We start from the raw sequence: 25,912 nt of genomic DNA, 5'->3' as shown, positions 1-25,912 counted from the left end.
AAATTTCTTACTTTCACACAATTATAAAATTTTCACTGCTGACCACTCTTTATTTTTGAAACATGATGGCAAACACATCATGACACTCTTGGTCTATGTGGATGACATTATTCTCACTGGGAATAATCCTATGGAGATATTTGCTATCACTAGTTTGTTATACAATTTATTTCACATTAAAAACCTTGGTGATTTGACTTATTTTCTGGGAATTAAAGTTGCTCGCAATGTCACTGGTATCCACTTAAGTCAACGCAAATATGTTTTAGATCTGCTCAAAGATACTGGTATGTTGGGATGTGCCCCTACTCCTACACTAATGTTGCACAATGTCAAGCTCTCAACCAAAAAAGGCACCCCACTTGGTGATACAGAATCCACTGCATATAGACGATTGATTGGACGCCTTATTTATCTTACCAACGCACGACCTGATATTTCCTTCTTTGTTAATCATCTCATCCAATTTGTCTCACACCCAACAAGTGAACATCACCAAGCAGCAATGCGCATCCTTCATTATCTCAAAAGAACTCCTAGCAAAGGTATCTTCTTACACAGACAGTCTCTTATTCAATTAAAAGCATATAGTGATTCTGATTGGGCTACATGCCCTGAAACTCACAAATCCATAACTAGTTTTTCTGGGGGAGTCTCTAATCTCTTGGAAATCCAAGAAACAACAGACCATATGTAGGAGCTCCTCTGAGGCAGAATATCGTGCTCTTGTTGTAACCACTAGGGAGATTCAATGGATAACATACTTGCTACAAGATTTACGCATTCAACACCTACAACCAACCCTTCTCTACTGTGATAATCAAGTTGCCATCCATATTGCAAATAACCAAGTCTTCCATGAGAGCACCAAACACACAAAGATCGACAGTCATGTTGTCAGGGAGAAACTTAATGCAGACCTACTTAAATTGCTTCCAATCTCTTCATCCCTACAGGCGGTTGACTTCTTCACCAAGCCTCTTCCTACTGCTCAATTCAATATCCTCTTTTCCAAGCTAGGAATGAAAAACATCTAGTCCTACCTTGAGGGGGCTGTTAAAATATAAGAAAGTTTTTTTATTTTTTATTTTTGGGCTTCTAGGCTAGTTGAGCTTCCCCTTTCTAGTTTTCTGTTGTATACAGTGTGTCCTACTTTCTTTTCACACCACATGTATATAAACTCTTTTTAGGGTTTTTTCTGTAATACTTTCAAATTAATGAAACAACTTTTTTCTTCTTTTCTTTCACGCAGTGCTTCATCTCTCTTCTCTGTTTCTTCATATCTCGAAGCATTCTTTCTCTTCATTCTCTGTAAATGTTGCAATTACATCAAAATACTCATGATTTTTCTCTGTTATCATGAGATAAAATTTTGCTCATCAATGACTTCTACTACCTTTTTTCTCTATCTTCTTCCACCTGTCCTTTATCAAGCTCATCTCGCATGGCATCCTTTACTCCACATCAGTTCATGATTCCGATCACATTAAAACTAGATGATGAGAATTTTCTATGGAAGAAGCAAGTCCTGGATACAATAAGGGGTCTCAATCTTAGGCATTTTCTTGAAATTTTCTCATGTCCCCTCCTTCTTGGAAAAATGTCAAACAACCTTTTCAAACGTTGTTGGCACAGGTATGTTCAACCTACACCGACCAGTATATAGAATATTACATTGTTGTAAGACTTTTTTTTTAACAATATTGAAATTACATTGGCGTAGCCTAGCATGCCACACCTGTAAAACATAGTTTCCAGAATTAATCACAACATTGTTTGCACTAATAGAAGTAGATATGATGGACTTAGGAAAAACATAAATTTAATCTTTTAACAGTTATGTGAAGAAGAGTTTGTTTGGTTACGTGATTTTTCACATAGCAATCATCAGGGAAGAACTCAAAGAAAACATTATTTTCTTTGAGTTTTTACCCACATTTTATTATGCATTTGTCGTGAGAATAATAATGAGATTATTTACCTAATTCATCTAAATAAGAAAAAAATTAATTTAATAAATAAAAAATTAATTTAATAAATAAAAAATTAATTTAATAAATAAAAAATTAATTTATTCAAGATTTCCATATTTTAAATTTTATTTTTTATCAATTTTAAAAAAATATATATATTTCTTATACGCACAAGCTCTTGTGTGGACAGACCAATAACATTAACTCAAATTTTTACAGACCAACCCAACCCGTATTTTACAGGTCAAATATGGGTTAGGCAAATGCATAAAAAGTCGGTCTACATTGTCATCCTAGGACCTATCACTGAAAGCTATTTTTTTGAGGAAGAATGTGAGGAGGCATAAGCAAGCACAGACAAAATATTTTCTTTATTTTTCCTGTCTCACATGTACTCTAAGACTAATGTCAGAATGAGCTCGCCCCTCTGGTTTTAAGTTTTATTTAGTATAATTTCTCCATAAATCATTTTGGAAAAGAAAAACATCAAATTAATTTATTCTTTAAGTTAAAATTAACATGTACCCAAATTAGAAATAAAATTTTAAAAAGTTATGAATTTTTACAAATTAACTCATCTAAGTTAATTTTAACTTGCGAAAAGTTAATGTTAGTTTTTCTTTTTCCTTTTCTGGAATGCTCAAGAAGAAGTTCCTTCAAAACGCCCTTGGTTAACTTTTGTATTAAACTGGCTTGTATGATAGTTTTGTTGAACACACCCTAAGGTCAAAAAATCAAATGACTGGATTCCAAAAAGAAAAACTATCCATGTAAACTCCAAAATTTTCAAGATACAACTTAACAACCCAACTATAAATAAATTACATAGAAATACATAAACACCCTATTCTTTATGGTTGATATTCACTCACATCAAATGTCCATTTTATCTTTAATGATTTTAAATTTTTGTCCTCCGGATATTTATATCCGTAAGTCAAATTATAAAGTTCTAAATATACAAATTCAAAACAAATATGTCACTTCCGAATTTCACCATCCGAAAGCTTATTTGGACAGCATAAATGACTTTCTGGATGTCAAGATTCGTAAGCAAACATAAATGAGTTCCGGATCTCAATCCTCAACACCATTTACAACACACCATTTTGGATATGAAAATCTGGAACTCATAACTCACTTCCAGATATGACCATCCAGAAACTAAAATGAAATATGAAAATGACCTTCCGTTTAAAAATTTTGTAGGAGTGCGAATCAAAATTGATTAGGTACAGGAAGCAATTGTCATTCTTTATTAAACACCCATCAAACACCAGTTATATCATTTTTTTTTATTTTACAATATAAAATAATTTGGAATGAAATAACTATAAAATAAAGAATTCGTTTGATACTCTTATTTTCTCTCACTTCCGCTTTACAACTCCATTTAATAATAAAATATTATGTTTAATTAATAAAATAAAACTTTAAAATAAAATGATAATATAAAGTTGTCAAATGAAAGTATAGAAAAATGATATTCAAGCAATCATTACCTTAAAGTAAAACTAACACTATTTTATTAAGTGTCTCCAATGAAGTAGGTAGATCAAAAAATGTAGATATAACATTTTCTTTGTAGATTATTACAACAATTATAAAGATATGCTTATTTTGCATTAATTGAGAAAAGAAAAGGGCTATTACGAAAACTGTTCTTACTCACCATCCCAGAGTTCTTCAGTTGTCTTGTATCCAGGAGATGTCTTGCTAACAAAATATTTTCCTTTACCTATTCTCTCCTGCATCAGTAAATCAGAAAATTTAAATGACACCATAAATGTATGTTCTCACTGAATTTTCCTAACATTCTTGCATTGGCCTTAGCAATTATCACAAACTGATTTTAATATCTTACTTCTATAGCAAGCAAAACGATACATGACACAGGATTTGAGTATTAGATGAACTTGTTTTGAAGAAGAAAACATTTGTTCTCAATCAGAAGATAGCATGAAAGAACTAACCTGCTCAATGTCAGAGAAGTTGGCAAGCAAATCTGCAGGAATAGACCAGTCAAACAGATCGAAGTTTTCCTTGAGCCTAGCATCATTTGTACTCTTAGGAAGTACACTGTGACCCATTTGTAGTCCCCATCTTAGAGCTATTTGTGCTGGACTCTTCCCTAACTTCTCAGCAGTCGTGTGCACAACTGGATTTTTAAGGGTATTACTTCCACTGAATCCTTTACCCAGAGGTGAATAACCCTGAACAAGAGCATTAGTAAGTTACTCTTTTACAATAAACCTAGGTTAAAATCTATGAGAAGTACCTTATATAACCAGTTTGTCATAGGTTCTAAAATGACTCTGATACTATATTAAAAAATAGACTTTAAGCTAACTCAACTTTATAAAATCGACTTATAAGATAAGGTTTGTAACTATTTATATACTATGAATGCATGTCTAGTAGTCGATGTAGGTTTCCAACAAATCTCAAATAGATACAAAAATTTCTACCACACTGAGTTACTCTTTTAAGATAAATATAATGAGGCATGTGTATTTATGTAGCATGTATAGCTATAACATGCAATTTTGCATACTCACTGATAAGTGCACTCCCTTGGATTTACAGAAAGCATGCAATTTGGGTTGCTGAAATGAAGGATGCAATTCCACTTGGTTAACAGCTGGAATGACATGTGCTACATCCAACAGATCCTGAAGCTTCTTTACAGAGAAATTGCTGACCCCTATAGCTCGAGCCTTGCCAGAATTGTAGAGTGCCTCCATTGCTCTCCAAGTGCTAGCTATGTCAGGTTTGGTAAGTTGCCCGTTATTTGAACTCACTGGCCAATGAATCTATAAGAATATAGACATGGAAAATAAAGCTTTTGACGTTAAGTATATGAAGTCAACAACACTGCATGATATTTCAAACTTAGATTGATGCAGAAAAAGTTGAGTTTATGATCTACACACAAGGTAGAGATCCAAATAGTCCAGTTTCAAATCACGTAAAGTTCGTTCAAAAGCCTTTGGGACGTCTTCCGGCAAGTGATCATTACACCTAAAACATGGACAAATTAAGTTAGATACAAAGAATGTAATTACAAAATAGTTTTACGAATATGTGTAAATGTAAAAAAGACAAACCATAGCTTAGAGGTGATAAACATATCTTCACGCTTAACTACACCATCAGCAAACAACTTATTCAAGGCATCACCAATCTACATAAAATTTACAAAAGAGTTAGTAGAAATTTTTTGAGTTACAAGAATCACACACAGAATTTTGCAAACGATAACCAGAAAGAAGGTAAACGTCAAGAAAAACAAGAATCAGACAGAAATTTTTTGAGTTATCATTGTTATTTTTCTTTGTCTTCTTATTATTCCCAAATTTCTCATGAAACATTGCATCTCCCTAGATGGTGACAAGTCAAAATTATTGAAATGCAGACTCTTGTACATAATAGTACATGGGAGTTGGTTCTTTTTCCCCTAACAGAAGGTGGTTTGTTGAAAATGGCTATATGTTATTAAATTTTGTCCTAAATGGTGATACTAACCAATTCAAGGCTCGATTAAAGCAAAAGGCTACACTCAAATATATGGTCTTGATTACCATGGCCCTCCATGGGCTTAAACAATCTTTAAGGGCGTGGTTTGAAAAATTGCAGAAATTTGGGATGAAACAAAGTTTAACATATCATTGGGAATTGTTATTCTAGTCAAGTAGGCTCCAAAGTTGATAATTGGAATTAAGATCCTAAGGGAGGGGGGTTGTTGTATGAAGAAGATAAAGGAAATACTGAAATTTCTAGTTATTGTGATTTGTGATGCTAATTGGGCATGGTCTATTATAGATAGATGTTGGGATCATTCCACTACAGGGTATTGTATATGCATTTGAGAAAATGTTATCTCTTGGAAGAACAAAAAAACAAAATAGTGTTGCTCTATCTAGTGCAAAAGCAGCGTATGGAACTATGGCCTTAGCCACGTGTGAGTTGGTGTGGATCAAACAACTCCTTCAAGAAGTAAAGTTCTATGAAACTCAGACAATGAAATTTTATTGTGATAATCAGACACCTCTCTTACATTGTCTCCAATCTAGTGTTTCATGAAAAACTAAACATATAGAGATATTGGTTGTCATTTAGTGAGAGAGAAATTGTGGTCCAAGGAGATTACTACTATGTTCGTCAGCTCAAATAATCCCCTGCTGATATTTTGACTAAATCCTTGACTAAACCACCCTTGCACGATAACAAGTTTACAAAGATAAACAGAAAACAAAGTAAGACGAGATTATCTAAAATAAGCATATGAGTCTGACCTCCTTCTCGTTGCCATAAATTTGCGCACAATCTATATGACGGTACCCAACCTGCATCGATATGATCCACTATAATAACCCATCTTTCCTCCAAAACCATAAACTCTACTAGACAAATCCGTGAAGCAAATAACCACAATACAAATAAACAAAAATGGGTCAAATTTGGATACTTCTCATTTTTCATAAAAAGACAAAAAAAAATCTACTATAATTTTATCTCTAAATGTAACTTTTCTAAATTCTTGTAAAAGCTGTCCTTTGTATTTTGTTTTTTCTGCTATAAATAGTCAAGAGAATCCGTATAAGAACACCCTTGATTAAAGATATACCAATTCAGGTACTCTCAACATAATTGTTAACTCATCATGTAACAGTACTATGACTCTCTTCACTCCAAAAAGATTGCAGTTTAATGAAAGAGAAAGCATGAAATGAATAGAAAAGAGTAGTGAATAAAGTGTGGAACATTTGTTGCAGTGGTCAAGGCGTGAGCAACAACGCCAGGTTCAGCGAGCCAGGTGCCTAAACCAACGGAAGGTATCTTTGCTCCTGTGTTCAACTCGAACAATCCAAGATCTTCGTTGGCCATTCTCTACGGTGCAGAACGGAACCGAGGTTGAGCCTGTGACCAGAGAGAGAATTGTAACCGCACAAAGCAAAGATAAAAAAAATACAAAGCAAATGCGTGAAGAGACTATGAAAACTTCACTGGTATATATGTGGCATATAATGGATGGTTGAATAGGTGTTTAATGACAAATTCTGCATGCATTTCCATTGGTTCTTTCTACATTGAAACTCACAACTCGTAAATGGTATATAATGGGTGGTTGAATAGGTCTTTTTAATGACAAATTTTGCATGCAACTCCACTACTTATTCTTATATCGAGACTCACAACTCCTCCATTGGTTCTTCTGCATCTCTTTATAATTTCAAAGGTATCCTTTGAACAATCAATAACACCTTCTCTTTAAAGTATAAATATCGGAAGCTTCAAACTAACATTGGATTTAGATTTAAAATGTAAATATCAAATGTAATATCGGGAGATCCAAAGGCCGAATAATCGATAAGACAAAAAAAGTGGAAACAGATGATAAACCGCGATTAATCATAATTAAGTCAGTTTAATCATAAACCATGATTAAGACATAAATGGACCTTCGTCCGAGTCCAAAAGAAGGTCCATAACAGCTGAAGTCCAACACAAGTCTATAAATATCATAAGAAATTCAATACCCGAGGTAATTTTTTGATCTCTAACACACCTACATATTATATCTGGACTGACTTGAGCGTTGGACCCGACTTTGTAAGAACATCAAATTGTATAATTTAATTTATGAATTTAATTTTATATACTGAATTGTATAATTTAGTAAAAAATCATGAATGCAGTATTAAGGTTTGAAAAAAAATAGTAGATGAGAGATTGAACAAATCTTATTTTACTAAAATAGACTTTCATAATTTCTTTGTAAGTGGGTCTATAGTTTGTAATTATATCTCAATAGTTATTGAAATAGTTTTAGTTTATTAAATAACTTTAAGAAAATTATATGACACTTGAATTTGGAATGGGGATTACGATCAATGAAGATTTCTAAAAATTGTTCCAAAGATTTTTCATCTTTATTTTTTTGTGAGGATTTTCTATTCAGAAACCAAGTTTTTCGACATAAAAAAATGTTCACATGAGAAAAATCTCAAAGTTGACCTCAATTTAGGATTTTGTATAGTTCGGGTTCGTTTGGTGGATATGAATTCTTCAGGAAGTGGGTTAATTTTTTCTATTTTAATTTTGAAATGAATAAAATGAATATACCAAATCTTAAGTAAAAAAAATTACAACTGTGATTTTAATAATTATTTTTATAATGGACTATGACTTTATATAATTTACTACTAATTTTTTAACAAAAAATTATCATACCAAAATAAAATTTAAAATATGTTTAAGTTTATAAACATCATAACATTATATTTAGATGGGGTGATACCCAAAAAATTATAATCTTCTTTCCATATCCAACCATTATTATCCATTTTTATTTATCCAATATTACGTGTTCACCCGAATCAAATCGATCGTACACCTATTTTTTTTTTCGAATTTCTTCAGGTCCAGTGAATCCTTTTTACTCATGAATTTTTAAAAATATTTTGACATCTTATTTATTAAAGGGTAAGTGGTAAGTTTATTACAACACGTATAAATAATTATTTAACTTTCTATTTTTTTATTCTATTATATATTTTTAAAAATTGTATTTTAAAATAAAAACTGTTTAAAGAAGTATTTATTCCAACACTCTTTTTAAGTTTCCCAGATCATCTTTCAAAATTGTCGACTTGACGAACATATCATCTACATATACTTCCATGATGTTTCATATCAATTTCTGAAAAAACTTGGTCCATAAGTTAGTGATAAGTGGCCCCTACGTTTTTTTAGACAGGAGGATATAACCTTGTTGTAAGTTAGTCTTGTTTGTCAAAATAGTTGTTTCTCCTTGTTCGACGGGTACATTATTATCTGGTTGTACCCTGAGTATGCATCCAAAAAATTGAGAAGTTCATACCTTGTCATGTTATCAATCAATCGGTTTATGCAAGACAGTGAGTATGTGTCTTTGGGACAAGCTTTGTTGAGGTCGAAGTAATCCACACACATCCTACATTTAATACTGGGCTTGTCAAAGGTTAGGCAATTTTTCTCAAACTCTGCCCTCGAATCAAGATCCACCTTTCCGAGCTCCAACGACTGGGGGATTGGTTCTACAAGCTCCTTGGTATCATTGTAGATCTCTATATTGCAGATTTTTAATGTTTTCCTCATGTATTGGTCTGTTGATTTTTCTACCTCCTCTAGGTAAACCAGGTCTTGGCTTGATCCTGGTTTAGCCGACCTTAACTATGTAAGGAAATATTTTTAAGTTTTGGGTGTAGCATTCTCAGGTCACCTTTGGTTCGGCCTTGACATTGATGATCTCACCCTATTCACCCGAGAATTTCATTGCCATATGGGGTGTTAATACCACAACCTCTAACTAGTTTAGGGTTCTTCAGCCAATGATGACATTATACAACGTGCCAACGTCAACCAAGATGTATCGGACTGTTAGAGACTGATATGTCTCCCTTGTGTCGAAAGTGGTAAGAAGGTCAATGTACCCCTTTGTATGAACCCTTTCCCTAGCAAACCCGACCAATGGGCCAAGGTAGGATTGCACATGTGTCTAAGGAATGTCCAATTTCTAGAATACCGACCAAAACAAGACATCGGTTGAAATCCCTTAAGCGATCAGGATCCTTTTAACTCTTTAGTTTGCGATAGTGGTCGTGATTACCACTGGATTGTCTTGCTTGGGGTCCTGAATGAAAAAATATTCGTTGGTGAAGATGATGTTTGGAAGGGAACAAGGTAGTAGGAGGCTGACCAAGTTAATGCTCCTAAGATGCCTCTTTCTGGCCGAGCTCGTATGCACACCGCTCGCGAAGCCTTTGATTATGGTATTGATTTTACCACGCCCTATGCTTACCTCGGGCATTCCTGGGTTTTCTTGTTTGTGGTGGGATTTTCCTACCTCGGGTTGAGTAGTCCTGAATTTGCTTCTCTCGAGAGTTCCCACCCGATATGAGTCTTTACCTTGTCCATTGCGTTGTTCGCCTCTTTGTCCCCGACCACAACCCCTAAAATATTTTTTGCCATGGTCATTATAAGCCTGATGTATGAACTGGTTCAATGCCCCTAATTTGACTATCTCTTATAGGAGATCTTTCACCTTAAAACACTCCTCCGTGTTATGCCCTTGGTGTCGGTGATAGCTACAATGCTTAGTGAGGTCTTTTGAAGGATTGTTGGGGGTCAATGATGGTAAACAGACAAGCTCCAAGTTACAGGAGTCTGAAAGACTATTTCTCTTTTTGTATTGAGGGGAGTGTAATTTTCGAACTTTCCTTATCGTTTCCTCTTATAAAGGTGAGAAAGTCGTCGAGGGTGGCGCCTTTATAGCCTTTCGTCAAAGTGTCTGCATTTTCCTCGATGCTGATGTATATTGTTGCCCTTACCCTTAGTTGGTTCATGTCCTTTGAAGGTTCAGAGTACAAGGTGTCCAAGAGTTTTCCTCGACATAAACCAACAAGGAGGGCGTGTATGGCCATCACCGGGTGCAAGTCGAGCATATTCATCGTGGCTCGGGAAAATCGGGTCATGTATTGCCTCAAGCCTTCCCCTTTTCTATGCACAACGTTGTGCAAAGATGTTGAGATTGCCACTATTGGGTTATAATCGATGAACCTGGCTAGAAAACGGGTGTAGAGGGTGTTGAAAGACTCAACCATGTTCCTGGCAAAGAGTAGTACCATTCTAAGGCTACTCCTATCAATGCACTTGGGAAGAGCCTACCGTGTACGACCATATTCTCCAAGGATAGGTTGACATGTGTCATGTATGCCTTGACATGGGCCTCGAGATTTGAGGTTCCATTGTATTTCTCTTGGTTGGACCATTTCCACTTTTGCGGTAGCTAGGTCTTCATGACCCCAGAGGTGAAGGGGTGGAATCCCTCAATGTTAGCCTTCATTGTTTCGTTGAGCAGGGTATTGGGCACCACTTTGAAGGGTTGATATTCGTATCCCCAACTCTCTCGCCATGATGACCTTAGTGCGGTTGTTAACCGGGTCTCCCTCGATGATGACCTGCATTTGTAGGAATGGGAGGGTATCGTCCTGGGTGTGGTCATCATCCTACAGGCTATTTGATCCTATAGTGTCTGCAGCTTCGCCTTGTGTTATTCTTTCAAGGACGCTATGTCCTTTTCCATTTTGTCTTGTAACTGGGCGAGGGCGTTTTCTATTGTTCTTTGCAAGTTTTCCTTGTTCCTTCATAGATGGACATCAAGTTGGCTATTCAGGTTGGGCTGTTAGGAACTCATCTTATGGAATGTTCAATGTTATAGTAGTCATGGGATGGATGTCAAATATTCTTACCGGATATGTACTCAAAAGACATCTTGGTGAGAATCTGAATGTTCCAACAAATGTATTTTCCAGCTGGTCTCCAACAAAAAGGGAAAGTTTACCTGAAAAAGACTTTCCGATGCTTAAGTAAAAATACAATGATGATGATATAAGTGTGCAAGAGTATGAGAGTATTAAATAAGATATATCGTACTTTCTGGAGAGTTGATATTCATAGATTATTTTCAATGATGATCATTGAATTGATGACCATTTATTACTTCATAAATCTATTTATTACTTCATAAATAGTCATTTAACTAAAATCTATTTGAATAAACTATTTTATTCAATAATTATTATTATAAGCTCAATTATAAAATATATTTTATTCATAATTATTATTAATAACAATGAAAATTCGATTATGAAATATACACTTAAGAGCGTAAATAACAAATACGAAACGGTGATCGTTTTGTGCATTTTAATTTCATATAAACGGCCTGCATTACGTTTAACACTGAATTTTTCAGTTCGTATGTGACGTGTGTGCATATATCACCTTTTCGCTTTCCAAACTCTTCATAAGAACACCAAACTCCGCGGATCTAGATTCCCTACAGTAACCATTGTTACCTTTTCCCACACTCACTTAATTCAAACCATTCATCAATATCCCACGGTTCACATTCAGCCCTACCTCTTTCCATTTCCAATATACAACATAAAATCCCAACCGTAGATTCTCATCAACGACTCTACTTGTCTGATTGCACCAAACATAAAAGAAATGACCATAGCAAATCTCATCCACCAAACCGCACCATCAACACCGTCCACTTCTTCATGTTCATGTCTTTGCCTATAAATACTCACGCATAACTCAAACCAAAGTCAAACCACCAAAAAGCAGTGTTTGAAAATTTTTCTTCCTAATTGTGCTTATTATTATCGTTATTGAGAAAAAAAATGGCTAAGTTAATCCAATTCTTTGAGTTGAAGACAGGGGCAAAGATCCCTTCTGTTGGGTTAGGCACATGGCAAGCTGAACCAGGAGTTGTGGCAAAAGCTATCACCACGGCCATTCAGGTAAGTCAAACTTTCTTTCAATTAATTTTTCCCCCTTTTTCAATAATACAATCTCCCAAAGAAAATTTCTGTCTAAATCATTGTTAATAATTTTTTCAGACGACGAATAAAATGATAAAATTTTAATGGTTAAATTTTTTAATACTTAGCGTAGGTTTTTTAGATTTATCTGTTTTGGCAAACATTTCTGTTGTTTCGATTTTTCCTATGTAGGAGTGATTACTGATTTTGATGTCGGGTCTCTGTTGTTCAGGTTGGATACAGACACATTGATTGTGCTCAAGCTTATAACAATCAAGCAGAGGTAATAATAATTCAAGCTGATAACTTTTATTGTTCCGGGTCCATTTTTGTTTGTCATCTTTTCAATTATTAATTTTGTCATATTGCCTTTGCTCTGTAATAACATCTGAACTGTGGAGAATTGTTAATTGTGGGATGTTTCAGGTTATGCTATTAATGTTTTATAGTTTTGTTTTGATAAAAATAGAAAAGCAGTGAGAACTCAGTCAATTTTGGAAACTAATTGACATTTTATTTTGAATCTTGGTTTTTACAGATTGGTTCTGCGCTTAAGAAGGTTTTCGATGATGGTGTGGTGAAGCGTGAGGACTTATGGATAACTTCCAAACTCTGGTTTGCTGTCTTCTGAAAATTGTGTTCTATGTTTGAACGTCGGAAAGGGTTGTGTGTTTGGTTGCTGAATGGAGATCCTTTGCTCTGTTGGCTATATTTTCAGGTGTACTGATCATGCTCCAGAAGATGTGCCAAAAGCTTTGGATAAAACATTACAGGATTTGCAACTTGACTACCTTGATCTCTATCTGGTAAGCATGCATTATGTTTACTGATAATGTGACTCATATAATGGGACTCATGATTTCAATGAATAGGATATTATTGTCTCTTTGAAAAAGAGGGTCTAAGAGTATATTGTTAGCATTATTTTACAAATAAGGCTTTCACAAGTGAATAAAGTTCAATGGTTTCATTCATGTAATTCTACTAACTTTGGTTATCTGGGGTTCGTTCAGTATTATCTTGAGTCTCTTCCTTCATACAAACTAAATTGATTTATGCTGTAGATCCACTGGCCAGTCCGCATGAAAAGTGGATCAGTTGGATTCAAGAAAGAAAATCTGATTCAACCAGACATTCCCAGCACATGGAGAGCAATGGAGGCACTCTATGACTCTGGCAAAGCTAGAGCCATAGGAGTGAGCAATTTCTCTTCAAAGAAGCTTCAAGATTTGTTGGATATATCAAGAGTACCTCCTGCTGTTAACCAAGTGGAATTGCACCCAGGATGGCAGCAGCCAAAGTTGCATGCATTTTGTGAATCAAAAGGAATACATATTTCTGTAAGTATGGAATATGTGATGCATACTTGTTGGTACTTTCACATAAATACAAGCCTGTAATCCTATAAGTTCTTACTTGCAAAGAAAATGATCACTTTTGGTGAAATTGTCTACAGGGCTAGTTGAAAATGGATTTGGTTTATACTGAAATTAAATTGATGGTTTCTCAACAACCATTCTTTATTCTTCTCATATTTGCATTCTAACTGTATATATGACGAATATCTTTCCAGGGCTACTCTCCACTAGGCTCACCAGGGAATCTGAAAAGTGACATTCTTAAGAATCCTGTTGTAGTAGAGATTGCAGAGAAATTGGGGAAGACACCAGCTCAAGTGGCCCTTAGGTGGGGATTGCAATCAGGTCATAGTGTGCTGCCAAAGAGTACTAATGAGTCCAGGATCAAGGGAAACTTTGATGTTTTTGACTGGTCTATTCCAGAAGAACTAATGGCCAAATTCTCTGAAATTAACCAGGCAAGTAGTTACTTAGTTAGGGTGTGTTTGATTTCTTTTTCAAAAGTTTTTTTCTAGTTTAAAAGATTCAATTAAACCCTACCTCCTAAGGTGTTTCTGGTATGTAGTTCCTTACCATCTTTAACTACCTTGTATGATGCTTGTGTGCCATAGCATTATAATCCCAGAAGTGGCCTTAAAGCTTGATTTTTTGAATTAACAAAAGGAATTTGGTCATGCAGGATAGGCTAATTAAGGGCACATTTTGTACTGACGAGACCTATGGTGCCTATAAGACCGTCGAAGAGCTCTGGGATGGTGAACTCTGAGAAGTGTCCATCATTGAGATGTTAACAGTTTCACTGTTCTTCAAGCAGATTGGTTCTTCCTTTTTACCTGTTAACATCTTAAAGCCACCAGTTGTAGTGATTCAAGTGTGTTGAGCCTTTTAGAAATGTTACTGTTTAAGAACACAGAATAAGGAACCAAGTCTTATTTTTCATTTATGATTATTGCATCTTCTATTCGATGTAAGAAAATTGGGTGCTGTGAATTTACATCCACAATGTTAAAGCGTTGTGTTTATAATTGTATGGTGTACTTGATTAACCATTGTAAGATGGAGATGTGAAACCTTAAATTAGGTGATGAATGGAAGCCAACCATGTTTTCTATAATTATTATTTTAGAGAGGTTAATGTTATGTTTTATCCACTGTTTTGACCTTATTTTACTGGTTGAAAAAAATTCTTACTTTTTAATATTTTAATAAGGATCCTAATTAATTATCAAACTTTGTAGTGTTTGGATAGAAAGTCTTATGAAGGTATTTTATGTTTATGGAAATGTTTTTTAACTTCTACCAAAAAGGTAAGTGTCTAAAATTTTTCAATGTTAAGAATTTTTGAAATAATTATTATGATTTGAAATTTATTTATTACTATTGATAAACGTTATTTTATGATTTAAGATAATTATTATGATGATTAAAAATTATTTATTAATGTTGATAAAAGTTGTTTTTGTGATTGAAGTTGTTATAATATCTTTTTAGATCATTTTACTATATATTAAATAATATTTTTTTTAGTAATGTTAAAAGATACTATTTCTTTATATGAATTATATTTTTAATTGACATTTGATATAACTTTTTTGTCTATATTTGTAAAAAGATAATTAATTATGAATTATTTTTTATCAGTGTCTTTAATAAAAATTTATATTAATTATGTTTTTAATTGATATTTGATATGACCATTTCTTTCCATACTTGTAATACTTATCTTTTTATTTTTAATTAACATTAATTATGAATTATTTTGTATTAGTGTCAATCGAAAATTGAAAAAATTGATAAGATAAAAAAATAATATCAATCATAATTAATTAAAAATATTATTTATATTAATATTTTTTAAATTAATAAGTATTTATTTTTTAAATAGTCTTTGTACATTTGACAATAATTAAAATAATTTATTTTAAAATTTTAGAATTAAAATACTTTATTTTAAAAGTTTCAAAAAAAATTGTACCACAAAACTACAAAGCATGCATTTTAGCTCAATATTATCTTTATATTCAATTTTAAAAACTAGATATTTTTAATATTTACACTTGTGTTTAATTAATGTAAAAATTTATAATGAAAAGTAAAAATAAAAAATTGTTAATATTTATATCTATATTTATCAATATTTTTTTTTTCAAAATAGAAAATAGGAAAGATTGGAAGAATATTCAATGGGTTTGGATTTGTACAATAACACATGTATAGCAATTATGTTTATTAAAAAAACCAAAATTTGGTTTTCTAATATGCACACCTCTTGTAAAAAAATATCAACTAGCATATTAGGTAAAGTAGAATATACAAGTCTATTTTCTTTATGCATCTCTTTATTATTAAAGGTATCCTTTTACTAATAGAAAATGTTTAAGAATTTGATTTAGATGATATAGTTTTGTCGTGTGCAAGTATCCGTTATATAGGTCAATTTTCATCTATCAAGACTTTCTTAACGTCAACGTCAATCTTTGATTACTTATATTGGCGATAAAAAGTGATATTAAATCAATAGAAAAAAACATAAAAATACCCTTTTTCTGCATCAATTATTGTTACTGCTGTAGTTTCGTTTTTCACTACACTTTTTGAAAGGAAGAGAGAGAGCTTGTTCTAAAAGTTTGTTCCATATTTTGAAAAACTTGTTCTACATATTCTGTTGTGAAAATCTCATTCTGAAATTCATGTATTTGTATTTCAGAAAGCTTGTGTTTAGAAGGTTTGTTCCAGAAGGTGTTCTTACAAGGATTATAATCTTTACACTTACTTTTCGTTGTCTTCGGTCTCTGAGCCAGGCTCTTGGCTTGATGGTGAAGGCTCTTCAGGTTATAGTGTACGCGGGTTGGAACTTATAAATTCACTTTGATGTTCAAGTTAATTTAGGTTTGAGATTAGTTCACAAGTTTTGGATTAGATTTTTGTACCTGGCGACTTGGGGTGTTGCGACTTGGGGTGTTCTCTTATTTATAGTAGTTATCTTAGACTTTTAATGGTACGAGTGAACGAATTAGGCTCAATAAGACCTACTAGCCCAATTGTATCTTAATCCTGATTTGCAGATGTTTTATTATGTATTAATTTCCAATTATGTGATTTAGACCTTTCGTGCGTTTGTTGTGTGCGAAACATGTTGAAGTGCTGGGATGCTGGTATAGATTCGGTCTCAGTTACTCGGCATCCCAACAGTATACTTGCCCCTAGGCTCGAGTGAAATGAAGAGTATCTTGGATATTTTTACAGAAAAATTTATTTCTTTGTCTTGTCCGTTGCATGACTAACTGGGCATGATGTTTTTAGATGGTCGCCCTTCAAGAAACGTTCACATCCGTTCTTTTTGTACCTCAGTTGTTTTATCTGCGAACTGCTATTCTTCCTAAGTATGGTCTCTTCTATCTCAATATGGATTGTTGCTCGCTCCCTTACCTCAAATAATGAGTGTGACCTATTTTGAATCAACGATTACCATATCCTCGTTTGGAGTTTGGAGTCTTACCGACACCGTGCAGAAAAAATTTAGGTAATCTTTGAGCAACTCTCCCTCCCTTTGCTTGATATCGAAGAGATCGGGCAATCGCGGAGAGTCAAATTTATTAGCGGAGAACTGTTCCTTAAATATCCTAGAGAATTGTGGGAAAGAAGTGATATGGCCGACAGGGATCACGCTGAACCATTGGAGAACGGTTCTTGTAAATAGGCTCATGAGCATCTTGCATCGAATGGCGTCTGACCCACTGATGTGAATGCAACAACAAGAATACATGATTCTTTGACATTCTTAGGAGCAACTTGAGTTGGTCATGAAATGGTACTTTACTTAGAATTGGATCAATGTTCTAATTCAAGAACTCACCAAGACTTTGCACCAAACCAAAGCTCATATGGAAGTCCATATATTGTCAAATGGAATCAAACAACAAGGAATGAAGAACAAGAATTGAAAGCTGGACAGAATTGAAATATACAGCTACTGCACCGAACAAAAAATGAAAACAAAGCTGGAAAACCCCATTTCAATCGGTGGAAATGAATGGAAAACACTTAAACATGGAAACTACCGAAAGGAATTGAAAGGAATGAAGGAAGGAACACTTATGGAATGAAGCTTGCTGGATTTGAGACCTTGGAAGTTCAGTCACGTCACTTGGAGCCATGTCCCAAGATAAGTGATGAAATACCGCCACTTGAAGCTCACCATTGGCACATAAGATAAGGCAAAGGAAGAAGAAGACACAAGGCTCACAATTTCTCTCTAAATTTGAGTATAGTCTCTCTACTTCTAAATTCCAAATCTCAATTTTACAAAGGCAAGCACCTTATTTATAGCCTAAGAGGTGCTGAAAAATAGGTGGGAAAATTCAAATGAAACTCATTTGAAATTCCCACAAAAAACAAGTCACATGGGAGGTGTGACCTTTTTCTACTATGACACCTCCTAAAAACTACACCTACACCCCCCTACTAAGTCACATGGACAATGTGACTCTCTCTAATACATTCACACCTATTTATTTAATATCCACACCTCCTACAAGAGTCATTCAAATGATGCTCTTTTATTTAATGCTTGGCCTTGCCCCTCATGGTTTGGACTTGGGCTTCTTGGACTTGGGCCTCATCTTTTGCAAAGACTAATAAGAAGAACTTTAAATGCTTTGGCCCTTGTCCATTTCTTCTATTGATAACATCTTTTTGATTCTTATCACCCACCCGAGATGATCATCTGAGCCCTAAAGGCTTTTAAATGGCTCTCAAAGATCTTCCACGCCAGAAAAAGGTGTAATCTTAGACGTGATAGAGTGGGGCGGTATGGGTTCTTCCATGATTTGCTGTGAGAATGGTTTGGGATCATCTCTCGATGATATGTCCGAGGAACGTGCTCGGACGTGGCGTCGGCAATGTCTGTGCATGTTTCTTCACAATTCCTCATTGGTTTTGCATAACTACTCATTAGCTTGGGTGTGTTCTTCCATGGTTCTTTGGGAGGCCTCTATTTCCTCCATAAGGAGTGCTTGATTAAGTCGCGTTACCCGAAGACGATCTTGATCGGCTCGGGCTTCTTCTCGTAGTCGTTCCTTCTCGGCTTGGGCTTATTCCCGAATCTGTTCTTGCTCTTGTCGATACTCTTCATTTTCTTGCTGGAGAGCTCTCATGGTCTTCATTATTTGTTGCAAACCTGGAACCTCGTCCCCTTCAGTAACTTGCGTTCCTTGTCTAGTGTTCTTCATTGCGTCGGGTTACTCGGTGCTTTACATATCGGCGTTTAGAGCGTTAGTGGGATCAGTTTTTACCGGGCCCCATGGTGAGCGCCAAATATTCTTGTCGGCTGACCTGGATCGAGTCTTGGTGGTGGATTATGGGCTAACTTTTGTTTTCTGTTGTTGCTGCTTTGAGATGCTTGAAATCCACAATGAGGAAAACTCCACCTGTTGATAAGACTCTGACAATCAAGTCAGTGAGAACATATAATTATGAGTATAGTGAGTAGTGTACCAAATTGCACTTACCTCTGTTCAGGGTCTTGAGCCCCTTTTATAGTACTCGTAGATCTCCCTAGAGTTAACAAACATAAAAATATTATGTTAATGTATCCCCTTTATTTTAGGGGTGCGGGTAGAGCATTATCTCTAACGGTTTACTTTCGTTGGTTCCAAAATAAATCATATGCCTAACTGATTCAATTATTCATCTAGTTATTTTTATTTTTTGTTTCCCTTTTAAATATATTTTTCTAGCTGTTTTGGGCCGACTTCTTACGCGTCATTGAACCCATTATCATTATGAGCCGAATTAAGTACATTACTCTCACATGAGGCATAAAACCTTACACTTTAATGACTCAAATCATGAATGGATTTAACTTGCGATTGTGATGAGACTCTAACTAGAATTAGCTTGATTTGGGATAAGAAATTGATCTACTTTATATTTTTTTGAACTTTAAAATACAAATAAACAAACTCAAAAAAGTTTTACAACTAGAGAAAAGTTTAATCTATAAGTGTGAAAACTTGTATCTAAGAGTGAAAAAACAAACATGAACACGGAGTAGAACAACAAAAACAACACAAGAAAGAATATAGAACAAGAATTCTTAGAAGTGTGACAATGAACATGAGTTTAGTCCATATTTAAGTGTAAAAATTTGCTTCTAAGAAGAAAAGACGAGCATACACCTACTACATAATAAGAATGAAATAAGAGAAGAGAACATAATATAAATTCAAAAATTCATAGAAGGAAAAGAGAAAATAAAAAGGGATAAACTTATGAGAGAATGGAGGTCGTCACACTACTTGGATAAGTTCCAAGATAAGTATTGATGGAATCATCACTTGATCAAAAAATCCAAGATAAAACTCAAACAAGAAGATATTTCTCCCTTCAAAGAACTCTAGAAAATACTTTAGAAAATCCCTCCCAATCAATATATTCAAGATTTGTTTACGAGGAAATGAGAGGATTATTTATAGCCTCTTGAAAACATTAACCTAAGTTAAATTCAATGCAAATGTTACATACAAATTTAATCTAATTTAATGACCAAAAATTCAAAGTGTATTAAGGAGGAAATTTTTAATTTTGAAATACCAAAGGGTAATGATGAAAACCTAGGAGATTTGGCCAAAAATTAGTTATGCTTTGGTTCATAATTTTCTTGCATCTTTCTTCTCCTTAACTTGTCTTTGGTCATGACTTTTGACCGAAAATTATGATGGCTTGATTAGGCTTGAACAACTCCTTACTTCTTTGTCTTTTAATGCACACACTTAATAGATCCAAATACAAAATTAATATTTGTACCTAGTTAACACAAAAAAATAAAATAAAATATCTATTTTCTAATATTTATAAGCAAAATAAACTATATTCTACAAATATTTATTTGTCTAATAGATTCTCATTATCTATACTATCATCAAGTTGTTCATATAAGGATCTTCACAAAACCAAAATATCCTTATTTTTTTTCTTACTTATTCGAGTTGTATATTTCTTTTGAAGTCAATAGTACTTTTTTTTTTGTTAATAATTAAATCTAATACATTTCGATGCTCAAATTAAACGAGAAATATATTAAATAATAAATATATAATAAATTAACAATTTATACATTGAAATCTCTATTTATTATATATTATTTTAACAAATTATTCACTTTTTCTCTTTGATTATATTATTTAGACTTTTAAAATCACTCAAATATTTCAATAAATATCATAGTTGGTATATAATTGAAGATAATTAAATATTATTATTGTTAATAATAACTTATTTATGAGATATTTAACTTTTATTTTTAGTATGTATAATATATAGGTATAATCTTAATTTAATGTATATATAACACTTCTTAGTTATTTTTAAGAAACTATTTTAAGATTTGATAGTTTTGAGGGTAGTTTATATGTAAGAGAATATATAAAAAGTGATTTATATAAGTTTGTAATATACCTTTCACTCTTTTCAAAAAAGTTTTATGAAATACAAATACATGAAATGAGTTTCAAAACGAGATTGATATAATTACTTTATTGATCTTTGTATTTAGAGTCAATATTCAATTTAATATAAGGATTTAAAAAAAAATCAATTTGATCCTTGTGTTTTTTAAAAAGTATCCAAATTGGTTCTTTATGTGTTGAACTTTATTAATCTCTACCAAACTCCTCAACTTGCCACCTCACACAACATACAATTCCAGGTGTCTCTTAATTTACATTCTACATCAACAATTTTATCTGTCATATCAATAACACTTGACGTTGTTGAGACAAAGTTAACATAAAAGATTAATTTGAGTATTTTTTAAAAAAACACATGAATCTAACTGATTTTTAAAAAAATCATAGTTCTAAATTAAATATTAACTCTAAATATAAGAACCAATAAAATAATTATAGCAACAAGATTTTAATAATTGGAAAAAGCTTTTAAGAATTTGGAACAAACTTTTAGAATTCTTTCTTTTCTTCCTCTGAAAAAGTGCAGTTAAAAACAAAACTACGGTTTATAATACAACTGTGGCGACAATGATTGATGCAGTGAAGAATGATACTATATCTTTTCCTATTGATTTAATACGACTTTTGATTAATAACCAAAGATTTTCATTGACGTTAAAAGATACTGATAGATGAAATTGACACATTACAGATACGTGAACATGATAAACACGCATCATCTAAGTTTAAACATTTTTTATTTGTGTGAGTTTATTTCATTCTCGCGTAGGTTTGCGGATAGGTTTGGAGTTAGTTTGTATAAGGAAAATATTTTTAAAAAATTTATTAATTATAAAAAAATTTATTTTTACTCTTGAATTTTTTTTTTCAATTAAGATAAAAAAATATGAATTCAAATGAGGGTTGTAAGAAGACTTGATTAAAAATAATTAAATTTTGGTTTTGTATCTATTTTCCTATGTAAATGTATCAGAGTATCTTATTAAGGTTTTACTACAAAATATTTTAATGAAGATGACTAATTTTTTAATGAATATTTTATCAAAATATCTTTTCTATATTATTTTTTATTAACAAATTTTAAATATAAGACTTTACTTAAAACTAAATTCACTGTTATTCTTAATATTAATTATTTAGATGATTAAATTAAAATATTTTTAGTACATTAAATTTAATATTTTAAAAATAAAATAAAATAAAAATCACACTGCAATAATAGATTGATGAAATATGATTTTTTACATAATAAAATAAAATAATTAATTATTTATTTATATGGATCAACGAACAAACTTACCTCCTCTGCGAAAACTGCAGATTACACAGGACAAGTCTAAACAGGTCAATAGGTTAGATTAGTGACTCCGTGCACAGACCAACCATGTAACCTGCTCCGCATTGAAGTTTTTTTAAATAGACTTGCATCTTAACTAGTTATATTATTTTTACAATTTGAGGTGTGCATATTACATAACTAAGAAACAAAATATACGCTTTTTTTTATAAACATAATTTACGCGCGCGCACACACGTATATATATATATATGTAAGACCAAATTCTTTCTATGTAAATGAATATTCTTTTAATCTATCCTATTTTGATAAAAAAAAACATTAATTAAATATAAATATAAATATTAATAATTTTTAATTTTTAATTTTTAAATTTGATTAATTTTTTTATATTAATTAAATACAAGTTTAAATATTTTTCTATTTTTTTAAATATTAATAATATATTACTTTTTAAATTGAATATAAAAATTACTAAAAAAAATAATTGAATAAAAATTATTTTTTAAAAAAAATAATTATTATATTGATTAAATTAGATAGGATTTTAAAGAATAAAAAAATTATTAATATCTAATTTTTAACTTTTAACTGGTTTTATATTCTAAGTCAAATTCACAGTCCTCATTTTTATTATATCGAGTAGAAAAATAATCATAAATGAAAAATAAGACTTGGTTACTTATTTTGTGTTCTTTAAGAATAATAATACTTCTAAAACAGGTAAAAAGCAAGAAAGGAACAGTGTAAATATCAACTTCTATACATTTGTCAGAGTTCACCATCCCAGAGTTCTTCAATGGTCTTATAGGCACCATAGGTCTCGTCTGTAAAAAATGTGGCCTTAAGTAGCCTTTCCTGCATCACCAAATTCCTTCTGTTAATTCAAAAAAAAACAAGCTTTAAGGCCATTGATGGAATTATAATGCTATGGCACACAAGCATAATTCAAGGTAATTAAAGATGGTAAGGAACCACATACCAGAAAGAACACAAAAACTAGATTCTACCAAGGCCATGTTTAACTAAAAACAGTTTTTGAAAAAGAAATTAAACACACCTTAGGTAAGGTTTATTTGAATCTCTTAAACTAGAAAAAGCTTTTGAAAAAGAAATCAAACACACCCTAACTATCTAACTACTTGCCTGCTTGATTTCAGAGAACTTGGCCATTAGTTCTTCTGGAATAGACCAGTCAAAGGCATCAAAGTTTTCCTTGATCCTTGACTCATTGATACTCTTTGGCAGCACACTATGACCTGATTGCAATCCCCACCTAAGGGCCACTTGAGCTGGTGTCTTCCCCAATTTCTCTGCAATCTCTACCACAACAGGATTCTTAAGAATGTCACTTTTCAGAAACTCTGGTGAACCTAGTGGAGAGTAGTCCTGAAAAGAATTTCGTTATATATACAGTTAGAATGCAAATACCAGAAGAATAAAGAATGGTTGTTGAGAAACCATCAATTTAATTTGAGTATAAACCAAATTCAGTTTCAACTAGCCCTGTAGACAATTTCACCAAAAGTGATATAACAGGCTTTTATTTATGTGAAAGTACCAACAAGTATGTATCATACGTTCCATACTTACAGATATATGTATTCCTTTAGATTCACAAAATGCATGCAACTTTGGTTGTTGCCATCCTGGGTGCAATTCCACTTGGTTAACAGCAGGAGGCACTCTTGCTATATCCAACAAATCTTGAAGCTTCTTTGAAGAGAAATTGCTCACTCCTATGGCTCTAGCCTTGCCAGAGTCATAGAGTGCTTCCATTGCTCTCCATGTGCTGGGAATGTCTGGTTGAATCAGATTTTCATTCTTGAATCCAACTGATCCACTTTTCATGCGGACTGGCCAGTGGATCTACACCATAAATCAATTTAGTTTGTATGAAGGAAGAGACTCAAAATAATACTGAATGAACCCCAGATAACCAAAGTTAGTAGAATTACATGAATGAAACCATTGAACATTGTTCACTTGTGAAAGCCTTATTTGTAAAACAATGTTAACAATATACTCTTAGACCCTCTTTTTCAAAAAGATCCTATTGATTGAAATCTTGAGTCCCATTATCAGTAAACATAATGCATGCTTACCAGATAGAGATCAAGGTAGTCAAGTTGCAAGTCCTGTAATGTTTTATCCAATGCTTTTGGCACATCTTCTGGAGCATGATCAGTACACCTGAAAATATAGCCAACAGAGCAAAGGATCTCCATTCAGCAACCAAACACACAACCTTTTCCAACGTTCAAACATAGAACACAATTTTCAAAAGACAGCAAACCAGAGTTTGGAAGTTATCCATAAGTCCTCACGCTTCACCACGCCATCATCAAAAACTTTCTTAAGTGCAGAACCAATCTGGGAAAACCATGATTCAAAATAAAATGAAAATTAGCTTCCAAAATTGACTGAGTTCTCACTACTTTTCTATTTTTGTTAAAACAAAACTACATAACAATAATAGCACAACCTGAAACATCCCACAATTAAAAATTTTCCACAGTTCACATATTACAAGAGAGCAAAGGCAATATTACAAAATAAAAAATTGAAAAGATGAGAAAAAAATGGACCCTGGACTACAAAAGTTATCAACTTGAATCATTATTACCTCTGCTTGATTGTCATAAAATTGAGCACAGTCAATGTGCCTGTATCCAACCTGAACAACAGTGACCCGACATCAAAATCATTATCACTCCTACATAGGACAAATCGAAACAACAAAAATGTTTCGATAGAAAAAGGGGAAAAAATTAATTGAAATAAAGTTTTAGTTACCTGAATGGCTGTGGTGACAGCTTTTGGTACAACTCCTGGTTCAGCTTTCGCTGTGCCTAACCCAATAGAAGGGATTTTGGCCCCTGTGTTCAACTCAAAGAATTGGATTAACTTGCCCATTTTTTCTCTCAATAATAATAATAATAAGCACAAATTGGTAGAATAATATCCAAACACTGCTAATGGGTGGTTTGAGTTCGATGCAATTTATGGGCGAAAACATGAACATGAATCATTTAAGGGTGGATTAGATTCCCAACAGTGACCAGTTATACCTATTCCGACACACACTTAATTCAAACCATTCTTAAATATTCATTAAGTATCGATGATTGTCAGAAAAAAAATATTTGTCTCAATTAAAAATAAATGTTTAATTACCTAAAGGATAAGAGTGACCGCAAAAATTGAAATGCGTTAAATTTTAATATTTTGAAGCAATTACTATATTGGCACAAATGATGAGGTCACCCTAAACAAATAAAAGGACGGTGAAATGACGCATGTAAATTTTACCATATTATAAACGATTTAATAAAAATAATACGGTTTTACTTTTAGTAAATTTTATTTACTTCTAAAAATAAATTCGTTACGCATATCTCTCACAAAATGTTTTTTTGAAAATTTGGCTAAAACCATT

At 32.8% G+C, this 25,912-nt stretch overlaps 3 protein-coding genes across 3 annotated transcripts; 1 reads left to right on the top strand and 2 right to left on the bottom strand.

Annotated features, from left to right (window-relative positions):
• Positions 1–3,496: 3,496 nt before the first annotated feature.
• LOC137819624 (NADPH-dependent aldo-keto reductase, chloroplastic) lies at positions 3,497–6,934 on the bottom strand. The gene is made up of 7 exons (XM_068623527.2): positions 6,738–6,934; positions 6,269–6,319; positions 5,081–5,157; positions 4,907–4,994; positions 4,532–4,786; positions 3,947–4,186; positions 3,497–3,721 (listed from the first exon to the last, which is right to left on the bottom strand). Exons 1-7 carry the CDS (start codon positions 6,858–6,860, stop codon positions 3,638–3,640), a joined length of 918 nt encoding a protein of 305 aa, XP_068479628.1. The 5' UTR covers positions 6,861–6,934; the 3' UTR covers positions 3,497–3,637.
• Positions 6,935–11,761: 4,827 nt separating this feature from the next.
• On the top strand, positions 11,762–14,821 carry LOC137818679 (NADPH-dependent aldo-keto reductase, chloroplastic). The gene is made up of 7 exons (XM_068622238.1): positions 11,762–12,328; positions 12,582–12,632; positions 12,888–12,964; positions 13,068–13,155; positions 13,414–13,689; positions 13,923–14,165; positions 14,387–14,821. Exons 1-7 carry the CDS (start codon positions 12,209–12,211, stop codon positions 14,471–14,473), a joined length of 942 nt encoding a protein of 313 aa, XP_068478339.1. The 5' UTR covers positions 11,762–12,208; the 3' UTR covers positions 14,474–14,821.
• An 8,309-nt stretch (positions 14,822–23,130) lies between these two features.
• Positions 23,131–25,581, bottom strand: LOC137818676 (NADPH-dependent aldo-keto reductase, chloroplastic). Its single transcript, XM_068622234.1, has 7 exons — positions 25,270–25,581; positions 25,100–25,150; positions 24,770–24,846; positions 24,579–24,666; positions 24,067–24,342; positions 23,620–23,862; positions 23,131–23,331 (listed from the first exon to the last, which is right to left on the bottom strand). Exons 1-7 carry the CDS (start codon positions 25,387–25,389, stop codon positions 23,245–23,247), a joined length of 942 nt encoding a protein of 313 aa, XP_068478335.1. The 5' UTR covers positions 25,390–25,581; the 3' UTR covers positions 23,131–23,244.
• Between the last annotated feature and the right edge of the window lie 331 nt (positions 25,582–25,912).

Source organism: Phaseolus vulgaris, chromosome 10 (assembly GCF_051622355.1).
Source record: "Phaseolus vulgaris cultivar YP4 chromosome 10, ASM5162235v1, whole genome shotgun sequence".
Lineage (NCBI taxonomy): Eukaryota > Viridiplantae > Streptophyta > Magnoliopsida > Fabales > Fabaceae > Phaseolus > Phaseolus vulgaris.
This window is presented reverse-complemented; position numbering and strand designations above follow the sequence as displayed.